Source organism: Zonotrichia albicollis, chromosome Z, assembly GCF_047830755.1.
Source record: "Zonotrichia albicollis isolate bZonAlb1 chromosome Z, bZonAlb1.hap1, whole genome shotgun sequence".
NCBI lineage: Eukaryota > Metazoa > Chordata > Aves > Passeriformes > Passerellidae > Zonotrichia > Zonotrichia albicollis.
In genome coordinates, this window is record NC_133860.1 from 65,816,012 (window position 1) to 65,832,047 (window position 16,036).

Genomic DNA, 16,036 nt, shown 5'->3' on the forward strand with positions numbered 1-16,036 from the left:
TCTTTATTGCCTTCTTTCCAAGAAAGAGCTTGGTGTCCACCAGGATCCTCATCTTCCTTCTTGGCTGTTTTCCAGCCAAGTGCCCTGTTGCTTTCTGATACAAGGCAGGCGGCCTGGTTTCAGGAAACAGCACCGCGGCCCATTTCTCCAGGGCCGCTCGGGCCTAAGAAACACGCGGACACCAATATGGTGGAGGATCAAAGGCCTTTATTCTCTCTTCCTGTGGGGTTTTATAGTCTAGGGGGCTTCTACGTCAGGTGGGGGTCTGTCTTTACCATCTATGGTTAGTAGGGATGGAAAGTTACTTGGGCAAGTGGAAAGTTACCGGAATCCGGTTTAGGGGGCTACATTCCTATGTTAATTTTCTTATCTAAGGGGGCAGGGGCCCTGTCTTCCCGTAACATCACGAGATCTTCCGAACGCCAGGCCCTATCTGCTACAGTGCCCCCATCGTGTGCTGTTCCATTGGGGTGCTCTTCCCCAGGTGCAGCACTTTGCACTTCCCCTTGAATTTCATGGTATTGCCAGCTCGTTCCTCTGCATGGCAACTCGTATTTTATCAGTTCTACTTCTCCCTCTTCTTGCTGAGGCAGTACTGACGCTGGGACACTACCCTCCCTCCCCATGGGCTTTGTTGCACTCATCACCTCCCACTGGGCCTGGCGTTCAGCCAGTTTTCAACCCACTTCACTTTTCACCCATCATCACATACCTCAGCACCTTCTCTGCATGGATTACTATGGAAAACAGTGCCTTACGGAAGTTCAGGGACACCATGCCCACTTCACTCCTGTCATGCACCGGGTCAGTCACTCCACTGACTCCACTCCAATCAGGTTGGTTAAGTGTGAATTCCCTTTGGTGAATCCCTCCTGACAAAACTTCCCTTCAGATGGTTTTCCTGCTCTTGATGTGCCTGCAACTGGTTTCTGTCCAGCTGCACCATTACCTTCCAAGGGATTGAGGTGAGGTTGACAGACTGTTTTCTGAGGATCCCCCTGTCTTGTCCTTCTCAAAGACAGATGTGACATTTACTTTCCACCAGTTTTTTGATCACTTTTCCCAGTCACTATGCTCAATCAAAGACTGTCAATAGGGGCCTTGCAATGACATCTGGCAGCTCCCAGAGCATGTGTGGGTGCATCCTGCTAGGGCCCATGATTCTGTGTATCTTCAGTTTTCTCTGATGTCATCATCCCTACATCAAGGGAACATCCTCCTTGCTCCAGACTTTCTTCTTGATCTCTGGAATTCTGAGAGCTTATGTTGTCACTAAATAAGACAGGCAAAGAAGGTACTCAGCACCTCAACATTTTCCATGTCATATGTGACCAGATGCTCCATCTAATTCTGTAATGGCCCCATTTTTCCCCTGCCCTTTCCCACTTTTGTACTTCAGAGGCCCTTGTTGTCCATTTAAGCTTTAGCTTCCATAACTTTATCTCTGGATGCCACATCTGTGTAGCACATCACATCTGTGTTCCCCTCAATATACCCAGCCTTGGTTATACCCTCCAGATAATTCCTTCTTATGTTCTAGTTTAGCCAGGTGTCTTGGTTTCGAAAGACAGTTGTCAGCTAAGGAAGGCAGGAGCCTCCCCTGAAATGGAAAATGTAAACCCTGCCCCTCTGAATTGCTATGAATTTTAAATTAAGGGGCTCTCAGGCAAAAACTATGGGAGCAGGAATAACAGTTCTTTATTAGGGAAGAAAATAAACAATGCAGTAAACTAAAACAACACTGACAGAGTCAGAACACAACCTGACACCCTGTTGGTCAGGGTGTTGGTAGCAGTCCAATGGAAATTGTGGCTGCAGTCCTCCTGGAGCATCAGGTGTGATTCTGTTGGAACAGGGATCCTGTAGGAAGGGTGTAGTCTTCCTCTGAAGATTCAGTGGAAGAAGCAGCTGTTCCTCTGGCTAATCCAGTGGAGAAGCTGTGCATGTGTTCCAGAATCTCAAGATTATATCTGGGTAGGAATGCTTGGCTCCTCTCTCTGGGCAGAGCATGTCACAGTGGGATGCTGTATTTCTTATCAGTCATGCAGTGACATTCAACAGCCTGTTATCAGCAGATGGCTCCCCAGAGGGAGGAGTGGCTGTGGAAGAGATAAGGAAAACTGCCCACTTACCAGAAGACAACTGCCATACAGATGGCAAATAAAATACATTTAGCTTGGCAACCCAGGACACCAGGAGTTCTCATGCATTCCCACAGACCTGGCCATTTTTGCCTGGCTTACTGTTCACTGGGATGGACTGCTCTCAAGCCTGGGGGAGGTGAGCCTTGAATATTAACTAACCTTCTTAGGCTCTTCATTCCAGAGCCTTATCGTTCGGAGTGCTTCTAAGCAGATGTTGAAGAGACTAGTCTGCTTTTTGAAAGTCTGGAGTTGAGAACTGGCTTTTCGTTGTAGTTCTTCCTCTCAGTCTCCTGAACTTCACCATCTCATGGTCACTGCAGCTGAGGCAGCCTTTGACCTTGACAGTCCCAACAAGCTCTTTGGTTTTGAGTACAAGATCCAGCAGAGCACCTCTCCTAGTTGCTTCCACTATCAGTTGGGTCAGGAAATTCTCTTTGATGCACTCCATGATCCTCCTGGACTGATTATCACAGAATTGTTAGAGTTGGAAGGAGCTGCTGGAGATCTAATACGATCCCCTCCCAAGGCAGGGTCACTTAGAGCAGATGGCTTTTGAATATCTCCAGAGAGGGGGAGTCCATGCCCTGTTCCAGTGTTCTGCCACCCTCAAAAGAAGTTCTTCCTCATGTTGACGTTACCTCAGCCACTCTTCATATGGCTTCCCCTCAAGGCCTTTCACCATCTTAGTTTCCTTCCTTTGGATGCTCTGTATTGGCCTAATGCCCTTCTTACACTGTGGCACCCAAAACTGCACATGGGACTGGATATGGGGCCACCCCAGTGCAGAGCCCAGCTGGTGATGCATCCCAGGATAGGACTGATCCTCCTGGCTGCCAGGGCACACTGGATAATTCTCACCCACAATCTCTCAGTTTGTTAATTTGTCCCTGGGTAGAGCTTGATACATTCCTGTTCCTCTCTCATGTAAATAGAAACTCCACTACCTTGCTTCTCTGACATGTCTCTATTGTTTCTAAAAAGGACATACCCATCCATGACAATATTCCAGTCATGTGAGCTATCCCACTATGTCTCAGCACTGCAGTGAGATCATGGCCCTTTGAGCACACACACACACACACACACACACACACACATATATATATATAGTTCTTGTTCATTCCTCATGCTGCATCGTTTTGTATACTGACACTTCATGGATAATCAAGGAATGGGGTCTCCTAGAAAGGATGTGAGAGGATTCACCACAGCCATAAGCACCTATGATGTGTTTTGTGCTTGGATCCTCAACTCCAGGGGCAGCCAAGGTACATCTGACTCTGCAGTGGTTGCTATAACCTGCTTCCCAGGAGGAAGCAATGGCACATCGTTGCCATTTGCACCCTGCCTCCCAAGTCCTTCAGTTTAAAGCCCATCTCACCAGACTGGCCAGAGTGCTGCCAATGATTCTCTTGCCCATTTTAGCCAGGGGGAATCTCCTTCCCCCATAACAGGCTAAAAATCATAAAAACACAACCCACTGTTATAGAAGCCAAAAGCACCTTCATGCTTTTGGCCACAAACCCAGACACTGATTTGCACAACGTGTCTGTCTCTGGCTGTCCTGCTTTCTCTAACAGGGAGAACAGAGAAGGAGATGACTTGGGCATGGGGATGACTTGTGGTATTTTCCACCTGCCTTGCCAGGGCTTTATAGTCTTCCTTGATCTCACCTATTTTTTGGCATGTGTTGTAGTGTGCTTTGTTAATTTGTTCAGTTTCTCCCCTATTGTTCTGTAATGGTTCTGCCCTCCTAGTTTTTCCCACCTTAGCCCTGTCAGTTAGTCTGTTCCCACGGCAACTCCCACCACTTGTTATGTCAATCCCCTCTGTTATGTAATTTCCCCTCCCCTCATTCCCTTTTATGTAGACTTGTTTCTCCTCCCTGGGCCTAGTCAATCACTCCCTACCCCTCCTGCTCTTCCAGAATCTTCTGCTCTCAGGGAGACTTGATTGGCTGTGGAGCCGGGGCCCCTCCCTTATATTGTATCTATTGGTCTTCCTTTAATGCCTATTATCTTACGTTCACTCCCTTGCACTCCCCTATTGGTGCTTATGTAATCCCGTCCCATGTTTTCCTCCCCATGTAAAACCTTATTGCACCCCCAGTTTGGGGTCACTCCCTGGCTGACACCGGGTAGGTTCAATAAATCTAACTGTCCCCAGTGAGTGTCCAGGCTCTTTCCTCTCGTCGACACAGCAGTGATCCTGTCCGCCTGTGCAGCCTGAGGCCACAGATGCCGAGGGGCGCTCATCCAGTTGCAGTGGGCTGTTGGCCACCCCTCCTGCTAGCCGGACTCTCTACCGAAGGCCACCTTGCTGCGGGCATGTGGCATCACCTGTACCCATATGAAAAAGGGATGGGGGTAGTGGCGTATGACAGGTCAGGGTACCCTCTTGGCAACACCATGGATCCCAGCTCCTGGAGGGCAGGATGCCCCTTGTGACTGTCTGTTAGGCTGGCAAATGGACAACTCAGTGCTCACTGCAACCACTTGATTTTATTTTTACAGTAATCACAATGCACTGCTGGTGAGGTTCTCTTTGTTGGCCTTGCTCATGGACATCTGAAGCCTTTAAAGCATCAGATTTGTATTTTTGGTCTGCAAGTTGAAGGCTGGAGATTGCGGCGAGGTGTATGTGGCCAATAAGGTCAATGTCCGGCTAGCAGAAGGTAGAGGCCGACACCCAGCTGCATAAACTGCCAGCCCCCCTCGGTGTCTGTAGGCCTTGGGCTGAGCTGGCTCGCGGACGGAACTCGCTGCCGATGGGACGAGAGAAGGAGCCGCACACTCTCTGGGGGTGAAGTCGGTTTATTGATGAACCGGAGAAACCAATCAAGGAGCACCAACCAAGGAATGGCCCCGAGGGGAGGGAGAAGTGAGGTTTTAAAGGAAGGAGGTGTATATGGAAGGAATTTACAGGGAACCAATAGGGAAGGGTGAAAGGATGAACTTAACATAACTGACATAAAGGGGGAAACCAATAGATACAAAGTAAAGGAGGGGCCCTGGGACCTCAGCCAACCACAACCCCCAGAGAGAAGATTCTGGAAATCTGGGACGAGTGGGGGGTGATTGACTGGGCCCAGGGAGGAGGAACCAATATACATATAAGGGGAGGAGAGGGAGGAGAAATTATATAACCAAAAGAACTGACAACCCAAATGGCGGGAGTTGCCATGGGAATAACATAACTGGTAGGGCTAAACTGAGGTAGGGCAGAACCATTTACATTAAACAGGAGGAAACATTACATAAAATGGGGGAGTAATACAATAAACTTAACACACACACCACAACAGGAGATGGAATTGGAGGCCTGCTTTTGTGGGTCCCCAGGGTGCAGGGTGCCTCAGGCTCATTGGTATCCACAGTGGCTCTGAATCCACCTACCTATCTCCGCTTCAGCCCCTCTATATACTGAACAGCTAACTGATTGTCTCTTGTCATTCAGCCACCTGCTGCAGCTGGTCATCCACCTGTGCACACTTAGTACAGGTACCAGCCTTTTCTTCAGAAGTACCTGGAGTATCCATGGAAACCACCCGTACTGACACCTGCCTCACCAGTTCTGTCTGCACGGAAGCATCAGACTTCTCAGGGGCTGTCTCAGTAGACACACTGGCTTTGGCTCAGGAATGCCCACCATTATGGCAGAGACCTAAAGCACTTAGCACTTACCTGAGATGTGGATCTACTTTTAGTTTTATTATTAATTATAATTACTTTGTTTTCCTGACAGCAGTTAACAGGGTAGTTGAAGTCCCATTCTTTGGGCACTGTAATTGTTCTCATTTACTCCCTAAGAAAACAGTTAAGCCTGGCATTTGTTTATGTGCTGTTTTCAAAAAGAGTGGCTTAAATCAAACCTCTTTTCTTAGTGTGCTTTCCTATGCTCTGAGCAGAAATCAGTCACAAACACGTCTTCCCAGGTGAAGCTGCTAATGAAAAAACATAGGGCAAGTTGCTTGACCTTGCATCACACTGCAAATTCAAAACAGATTTGGGATGATTGAGTTTACACCCCTGGGCTGAACCAACCTTTTCCACTCTTCCTGGCTAGCAGGTATTCAAAGCGATGGGAAGGAGAGGACCTGTAGCCTAAGGACTCTGAAAGCAAAGCAAAAGTGAGAGTAGGTTCTTTCACAGCCAGCCTGTGCAATAGTGGAACTTTGTTTTATGGGGAAAATATGAAGTCCTAAATACTTTTCACTGGTGCACAGTGAAAAGAATAAGTGTAATAAACTAAAATATAAGCTTGATCACATGAATTAGGTGGTGTTGAAACACTGGAAGTAATTGCAAACTCAGATTACAATAGGTCAGGTTACTACACTGGCAGTTACAGAAACAGCTATTTTGTGCTACTGTATCCTTAGTTTGGGGCACAGATTTTGTATCTGTAACCAATTCATTTCAAAACAATACTAATCTGGTGGTGTTCCTGCTGCCCCCCCTCCTGGCACGGCATCCTTCCCTGGACTGCTCTGCTAAAGCCTTTAGAGGCAGCTCCTGGTCAGCCACCCTCCTCCTGGAACCCGGGCAATTGGCAGTGTGGCCACCAACCACCAAGCACAATTGTCGTGTCATGGCCTCCAGAGTAAGTCAAGAATGTCACCTCAACTGCATGCCAATGAGGGTGAGTGTGGCAAAAGGAAACGCAGTGCTCCTGAGAAAGTTAGTTTATGGAATGAGTTTTTTTGAAATATAATACACAGTCATCTGAAGCAATATCAGGTCCCACTGTCAAGACAAAGGCTATGAATGGGTGTTGTTTGTCCTTACTGTTTTGATCTAGTGGTTAAGGAAGAAAAAAAACCAAAACCAAGGGTGCTTACTGAGCTGAAAAAAAGTAGCTTATTTTACTGCTGTTTAAGTCTCAAGCCAGCTGTGCAGGATTCAGCCCTAGCCAGAAGATTACTTTGTTTCTCCGCTTGACTCAAACCATCCTACTGATAGAGCACAGGCACCTGCAGGTCACATTTTTCATTGCACTGATGAGCTCACTCAAGTAGAATTTGGAAAAACACTTGGCCTACAGGATTTTATTTCTGTTGAGAAAGAAAACAGAAAAGTGGGTGAAACATGCAGGTGAAAGATCACAGTTCTGTAGGTACCTGAAAGGGACCACATTTGAGATACAAAATCCACTGTATACTAGCTGTCTTTATACAATGAAACTTGGAATGCTTAGATAAGCTAGAGATGTTCTGTCTAAGAGCTTCCAGATATTCAGGTTACAATACATGTACTGCCACGCAGCAGCTACTCAGATGAGTTCTCCTTGTGACACTTTTGCTTCAAAGCAGAGAAGCACAAGCTCTGTCCCAAGCCAGATGGTTGAGTAAGACTAAACTACCACACTAGAGGTTAAATCTGGACATGTCCTCTCAGCATATTTTCTGAAAGAAGGTTTTAAAGATTTTTCTGTGAATAGCTGTCTAAAAAGAAGGGGGTGGTGTTTTTGAACCAACATCTGGTCTAAGAAAAGAGGCAATGAACAATTTTGTAATTATATCGGAAACACTTCATCTACAATAATTAGAACATTCATACAGAAATTCAAGAGTCAGCTTGAAATAATGCACACAATACATTCATTGCAGAACATCCTAGATGCAGTGGTTGGTTGCATTCACTAGCCTTCTTTCCTCTGCAGGATCACATATACCCACTAAGAGGACTGGTGCTGCTCTCCACAACACACCAAGGGTATCTGATTTCAGTAATCAGGGTGGAAATCGAGCTTCACCTAGCAGCAGTCTGACGTTCCGAGTCACCTGCATGCTGACAACAGCTAGAGGATTTTACTAATGCACAGTAGCCAAGGCAGTTCCAAGCAAGCTCTGGCTCCACAGGCAGTGTGGCGCAGGACAGCAGCCAAATGGGAGTCACTGATGAAACAAAGGAAGCTCCATACCTAGCTCTGGGGTCAGGACCAGTGCTGGCACAAGAAAGGACTATCTGAACTCACGTGCAATAGCGTGGAAAGCTTGGGGCTCTCATGACATTAATGGGCCTGCAAAGATTGATCACATCTGTGTTAGCCTTATCTACCATGTGGGTGCATTACAGCCAGGCCCTGTTTAACAAACACTAGTAAAAGCCCAAACATTATTATCCTAATTGTACAAAACTTTACTACATCTTACCATGGATTATAAGTACTTGTGCATACTTTATTCACAGAGTATAAGATCTAGAATTTCTAAAAAGCACACCACAGAATCTTAGTTTAAGCCTGGGCAATTGCACATATACAGGAATTACAAGGTTTGGAATAAAAGACAAGCAGGTAAGGGAGTCTGGAGCAAGAGGCAGGGGTGAAGTGCAGTCAACTTCATTTCAGCTTGTATCCTGGAGCTTTATACAAATCGCAAAGTCAGTTTAATTACTTAGTTTATTTCTTTTTGCTTTTAGAAATGACTATGGCTGGATAGAACAACAAATAGCAGGTGAGGGTAAACTGCTTGTAGTCCTTCACTCATCCACTACTGCATACAAAACAAGCATCACAAGTTATTCACTGGCCCATTTATGATGTCTGGCACTGAACACCACCTCTAGGCTGATGCTCATCATCTTCATACACTTCTCCATTATAGTGGTGTTTTCGCTTTTGAGACGGATCGAAGTCCACTAATTCCACCTGTTCCATTTCCTCAGTTTCTTCTATCTCCTGCCTTGTAGGTAGCAGTTTTTCGAGTAAGGACAGCTTATCTGAGGAGAGGAAGCCACTCTCTGGGAAGATCACCTGAAATCAAGAGCTAAGGTTACTCAAGTCTATCTGAACTGTTTTTTCATTAGGTCAAAGAGACCTACAGGTTAAATATCTGTCAAAGTCAGGTCTGTCGTCCTAGGTTACTTGAATTCAGAGCTTAATATCAGCATCACTAAGCTGGTTTTTAATGCCTACATGAAGTTAGCTTCTAACTCTGGCAACTCAATCAACACCTTTATTCTTCTGCCTCAGGCTGCCCTCTAGAATCAACCACAAAAGCAAAGCAGAAATGTAATACAGTAGCACATATTACTACATATTTATAATAGCATATACAACTACATATTCAAATATATATATATATAAACAAAACATCAACCTTAGAGATATGGTTCAATATATTCTAAGCTGTAGCAGACAGGCCTTACAGCTGCAGCTCCCAGTATTAGCTTCTCCCCAGAGAGGAAAATCTGCATTTTCCAACCTACTCTTCTGCTCCAGTGCAGAAGTTGAAGTTACTCATGCATCCTTCCTACAGGGCAATAAAAACTAAACAACATGTCAAGCAAATAGAAATTCACAAGGTTGCTGAAGAAACTCCTCTGGTACCTAATGTACTTTGAGGGCACAGTGTTCCGGAAGTTTTCTCTGTTCTGAACTATAAATCTGATGGGTTCCATGTCCCCATCATTGTAAAGAACAAATACCAAAACAGGATATCTGATTATTGGTATCTCTTCTTGACTGAGGTAGTGCTTACTGGTTGAATTTTGGATGGATGTTCGGTCCTGAAATGCTGTGGAAGTGAGTTGATTCACTTACCCTGAATTCTATGATCAGACGTCCTTTTTCATACGGTCTGCGATAGATTGGCATACCTTCATTCAACACACACTTAATAGCCCCATGCTCAACAACCTGGCCTAAAAAAAATAAACAAAAAACTACCAAAAAAGGAAGGGAGACATGCAAGCAACAGAAGCAGCTTTAGTTATAATTCCCTTCAATATTTATGTAGCTTTCTACATTGTGGTTAGGCAGCAACATGTAGTAGTCTAACAGGAACTTACTGCCTGGTAACATACCAGCAGGAAAGATTGATGTCTACATTACATTCCTGTAAACCTTGTTATGCTTCCCAAAGGAAGCATACTTACAAATTTATTAAGTGCTCCATCGCTTCCAAGGCTGAAAAAGTGGTTTTCAGAGACCCACGGCCTTCAATTCTCATGAGATATCCTCAGGATGCAAGTATGTCCATGAGGTAGGGTCTGTTACTATGTCACGCAAAGAGAAAGTTACTGCTGACTGCTATGCAAAAATCCTTTTTTATTTTAAGATTTGTACTGCAAAGACTAGGGCAAAGAATTTGACACCAGCACACATCCCATTTACATCAAGATGGGGTGCTTCTGTTCCTTTAGATTTCCAGCTTACATTCACTGTATGCTAGAATTTCCAACAGAAAGCAAACCAACTCTTACCAGGATGGGAGGTAATAATAATAGTTCTGTTATCCAGAGTTGTGATGGGCTTTTGAAAGCCACATAGTGCTTCAACCAGTTGAATATCCATAGACAGAAGTAGATCTTCATCTCGTCTAAGGCAGAACCAATCAACAACAGTCACAGTGAGAGAGAAATAGTACAAGGATCATGCCCAACTTCAGTATTTAAAATCTAGAAATTACAATAAGCTGTAATTATAACAGAAACCCAGGCATCTAAACAAAGCATACCAAATATTAATGTAGCTCCTCAATTACTAGAATGATGCTCACTCTGAGAGCCATTACGATTATGTCAAGCTATCTAAAGTGTTACAAGTGTTTATTGAGAAGAAATAATATAGTAAGGCCCACTGGCATCCAGTTTCACTTCACTGCTCATTCCCAATTAAAAAAAAAATTCTCAGCCTCATAAATACTGAAACTGGGACAATTAATTCCTTTCTTTGTGTAGATAAATACAGTCTTAATTGCACTAGCTTGCACTACGGTGATCTGTGACACCTTCAAGGTTTATTACCAGGGTAAGTCTGAACAGGTGCTGGCCACTTTGGATAATGATACAAGTACCTTTGACACAAGTACCAAGAAGTATCTGGAATAGATAGTGTTAATTACTTTAACTGTGTTCTGACTTCAGTATGACACTACTAGTAATTGTCTACATGTTCAAAGGCTACAAAATCCTTCATCTTATTCAAAGAATATAGAGCACTCACCCTGTTTTTAAAACATCTCTGACAGGAGACTTGAACGTAAAGCTAATTTTAGACTCTGACAGGAGAGGAGGAACATCCCACTTGTGCGAGAGCATGACCTCAGCATAACCCCACAAGACCAGTAATATCAAGGGTTATTGAAGGACACTAGAACTGAAAGCATTGGGCAGAAGGATAGACAAAAATAATATAGCAGCATTTTGACTTCAGGTCCCAGGAAACCATGAGAACAGTTTGGCATATCTGAATCAGTGTCTGGTTTCACTGGAAGTTAAGAAAAATCAGCTGAGTAAGCTCATCCAAAGCAGAAGTGATTCTTAACCTGTGAGCTCAGTGTTCCTTGGCACAGAATTCTGGCACCAGCTTCAAGAGCTCAGCACCATACATGATAGTGAGGTACACCAGCTGCAGGTTTCCCAAGAACCTTTGGTTCACTGTTCCTATTTACAAGCACAAGGTCAGTGATAAGTGCTTTCTCTAAACCCACCACTTCCTCTGTAACTGCTCTGAGCAGCAGCAGTGAGAAAACAAATGCAACACAGTTCTGCAAGCTCATCAACGGTGCTTTTAACCAAAATATACTGAACAGACTAATTCCATAAACAGTAAAACTACAGAGAGAGGTATGCAACACCCAGCAGTATTGCCTGGGAGCATGAAATAGTTGAGATGTGGTCAGCGCTGCTTGAGTCACTTTTGCTTTCACAATAAAAGCCAGACAAGACCAATTATGCTGCCCATAGCACTTGGGCAGGAAATGAAGTGGGGCAAACCATGTTTGATCACAAGGGTGCACGCTATACTGAGTAAATTTGTCCTAAATAAGATCCACAAACACATATGCACACACTCCAAGTTTTCTGTGTCTTGAGGCCATGTGGACAACAGTGGAATACATTAAATGACAATTTTCTGAGCTAAATAATCGAAAGCAAGGAAACAGTCACAAATATTCAAAACTACTATAAATCTCAGTATTCCAATGAGTTCTTAAAATTAAAGATTTGTAAACTCTTAACTGTAACTCCTTTTGTTTGCCTTCTAGTCCCTTCTGCTGCCAAAACTCACAGGAGATTACCTCATGCTATTAGAACACAAGTGGCCAGACTAGCTGCACCAGAACTCACCTCAGCGCTCCTCTGACCACCCAGACAAACTCATGGCTGAGTGACAGTCATGTGATCCTATCTCCTGACACTCCAGTACCTACAAGATGAGTGGTAACCAAGGAAGCACGTGGAAAAACTTGACAGGAGATAACATAAGAGAATTCAAGTGGCTTTACCTTGTAAATACAGAGTGGTCTTTCTGATCCAAGACAATAATAATATCCCCGGGCTCCAGACCTGGCTCTTGGTCCCCTTCACCATGGAATGTTATTTTCTGACCATCCTTCATTCCTATTGCACAAAACAAAAACATTTTTCTTATTTTTAATATAAAAGCACCAACAACAAACACTTTTAGAGGCATGAGCTGGTATCAAGATATCTTTAAGCAAGAACATCAGGATCTTCCCTTGAAGGATTAGTTTTTATTTTTTCTTTTAATCCACTCACTTGTTCAACAGATCTTAGCACTGCTAACCTGAATTCAGTCTCAGGACCATCAGGTTTAACTGTACTGCCAAAAGAGCCACCAACATAAAGTCCTGAAGGACAATATCATCAAGACAGTTTTCATTATACACACAAACACAAAGAAGAAATCAGAAACACTGTGTACAAACTCTATTTCAAGAGCAATTGACTAGTCAGGTTCTTCAGTTTCTTAAATATGTGGCACATCTCCTTATGAAGCATCATCTCAGTGCCTGCCAAGTAAAAAAAGCATTCCCCATGGACTGAAAATCTCCTGTAAGAAACTTGTTTCACCCACACAATAAGTCTACTGAACAAACATACTAGCTCTCTAATGCTATATGAGTCTCTTTTCCCTTCCTTCTAGAAAAACATCCTCATATGTTCAAAATATCAGTAATATATATCCCTTCTAGTCCTCATATTTACTACTACTGTAGGATTTGGCCTACAAATTCAGGCATTGCTTAAGCTCTGCTTACACTTCACACATGTAACAGCTGCAGGTCACAATCACGAGCGAGTCTGTAAAAGACATGTACTTGTCAGCTTGCTCTGTCCTACAAGCTGCACTACTCCACAGGCTTCTCCCACCAGCCTCTGGGCAGCCCCCTCAGCAGAAATGGATTTGTCACTCAATACCATTACCTTCACCCATCACACTGAGGGTCTGTGTATCGAGCTGCATTTTGACAGGAAAGGAAGCAGTACCTGCGCTGTGCAGCACTGTCAGGGGTGTGTAGCCAACAGAGTTCTAAGCATGAGAGGCTTAGCACTGTCTCTGCACCCTATCACTATAGCACACCTGGTTCCCCTTCACACTGAAACACAGCAGAAGTGATCAGAGTCTGCAGGGTTTTGCTGCAGACAGTGAAAATTGATCAGACTACCTGATCACAAACTGGCCTTAGAGGGACCTGAAAAATAATTCACTGCTTACAATAATGCAAGTTTCAGAATTCACTCTTAGTTATGTGCCAGGCTTAAGAAGTGAACACAGAGATAGTTGATCTTCCCTAGAAAACAACTCTACTTTTTGTAAGACAACAATAAGGAATTTTGCTATGTATTCAGCACTGTTACTTACCAAATTGACACCAGGTATTTGCTAAGGCTTCTGTTTCAGTGCAGCAAAGTCAGTCAGCACATTCAAGTTCAATACTTCACCTCAGTAAGACACCTCACCTTTGTCAATGTGAACTTCCAGGATCTTCTTCTCCCGAACAATTTTTCTGCCATTGCAGCTCTTACACCGGTCCTTGGGGCTGATACGCTCCCCATGCCCCTGGCACTCCATACACACAGACTGGATCTGCTGCACCATTCCTGGCCCAATCTGGTGAATTCTGATCTGCATGCCTGTTCCCCTGCAATTAGGGCAGCATTCTACTGCACCTTTCTTACCACCACGACCTGAGAACAAAAATTGGAGATAGGTAGTTATATGCTACCAGAAAAAAACCCCAAAAGCTTTAGAAACATATTCTCTTTAGTTTCAGTTTCAACATTACCTTCACACTTGTCACAGATGACATTTTTCTGCAGTGCAAGTTTTCTCATTGCACCATTGTACATATCTTCCAAACTTACTGACAACTGGTGGACCACATTTTTACCTGTAAAAGAACAAATATTTATTCAAGTTTAGAAGCTTGGTCTTCACATCTCCCTGTCAAGCCATGATAAGCCAAGTCTCTGGGCTTCAGCATCTTGTTTCAATAGAGCTTTGTCTTGTTTTGCTCACATTAGTCAAAAGCCCCTTCTGAGCTGCTGTCATATTAGGGAACAGTTGTTATGACTGACTCTGGCAAAGTCAGAGGAGACCTTCTGGAAAAGTACAAACAGTGAAAACAACAGAACATACAGAACCTCAAATGTGTAAGTTTTTTTTAATGCAGGACCCTGGTTTCAACAAAGTCACCAAACAGATCTCCTACAAACAAGTGAGAGACTCTGTTTGAAATCTCCACTTCAGCACCGTCCTCCTCTCACCACGTGACCTTCTGGAACCAGAAATGACCAACTATATTTTACCTTCCGGAACTCCTTAGCATTTCAGCTGCTGTAGGCTTAGTTGTTACAGAGTTGTTACACGGTTGTTACAGACTCTTAACACTTGGATACAAAACAATTTTTCTTCCCTTTCTCACCAGATCTGCACTAAGAGGTGATGGGGTCAGCACTGCTCTTAACAAGTTTAAAGTTCTTCCCAGCGTGATTAAACTGGATCTTAACTTCTGGGTAGCATTTTACTGCACCTTCAACATAGTACCGATGCACAGTGCAGAACATAGAAAAGTTTCACAGACTGAACTGGATCTTGATGTCAAGGTAGTTGCTTTTACACGCTACACTTACACTAGCTTAGTTAACAAACCATTTTAAGATACTTTACCTTTCCATTTCCTATTTTGTCTACCAGCAGCTGGGCTTACACTCAGCTAAAGGTACTCCAAACGCACCTGGTTAGCGATTAACAGAGGACAATGCACAGGAGACCAAACTACCACTGCACCAACCAAACGCCCTCCCTTGGGGTTTCAGCGTTAAGGGAAAATAGTTTTCTCCAATTTTCAGATTAACCCTGTAACTTCAATTAAACTCTGTTTAAATTCCCACATCTATGACATTCTCTTCAAAGAAACTGATACCCCGCCGACACATTACCTCGCCTCTCCCTCTGCATCCTTCCCCCGCCGCCGAAGAACATATCGAATATGTCCATGGGTGACCCGAAGCCGCCGCCAGAGCCGCCCTCCTTGATAGCTTGCTCGCCTCCTTTGTCATACAGCTCCCTCTTCTTCGAGTCCGACAGCACTTCGTAAGCTTGCGAGATCTGCTTGAACTGCGGAAAGGACAGTCACCGGCACTCAGGCACCTGCGGCACCCCCGGCGGGACTCCCGCCCGCCCCCGTCCCCTCCCGGCCCGTCCCGCCGACCTTCTCGCCCTCATTGGGGTTCTTGTCCGGGTGGTACTTGAGCGCGAGCTTGCGGTAGGCCTTCTTCAGCTCCTCGGCGGACGCGTTGGGCTTAACGCCCAGCACATCGTAGTAGGTCGTCTCCTTCACCATAGCGGCGGTGGCAGTGGCAGGAAGCCCCCGGGGCGGCGGACGCAGATGCCACTTGGCGCTGCTCCGATCCCGACTCTTCTGGAAACTTCGGGCCGGTCCCGCAGCCCCGCCGCTTAACAGCCGGCCCCGCCCCGGAAGTCCTGCCCCGCCGCGCGCCGGGCCCGAGCGAGTGGCCCACCAATGGCTGATGGGGAGGGGAAGGCGCTTGGCCAATCAGCGCGGGCCTCCGCCTCCCGCATTGAGCGCTGACCCCGCCCTGCGCGGGCTGTGGCGTCCCTGCCCAGCGTCTGCC

The 16,036-nt window shown here is 45.0% G+C and overlaps 1 protein-coding gene across 1 annotated transcript; it reads right to left on the minus strand.

Moving 5' to 3' along the window:
- Positions 1–8,304: 8,304 nt before the first annotated feature.
- DNAJA1 (DnaJ heat shock protein family (Hsp40) member A1) lies at positions 8,305–16,001 on the minus strand. Its single transcript, XM_005492701.4, has 8 exons — positions 15,613–16,001; positions 15,341–15,518; positions 14,185–14,289; positions 13,859–14,086; positions 12,379–12,493; positions 10,352–10,467; positions 9,690–9,790; positions 8,305–8,900 (listed from the first exon to the last, which is right to left on the minus strand). Exons 1-8 carry the CDS (start codon positions 15,742–15,744, stop codon positions 8,682–8,684), a joined length of 1,194 nt encoding a protein of 397 aa, XP_005492758.1. The 5' UTR covers positions 15,745–16,001; the 3' UTR covers positions 8,305–8,681.
- Positions 16,002–16,036: the final 35 nt, after the last annotated feature.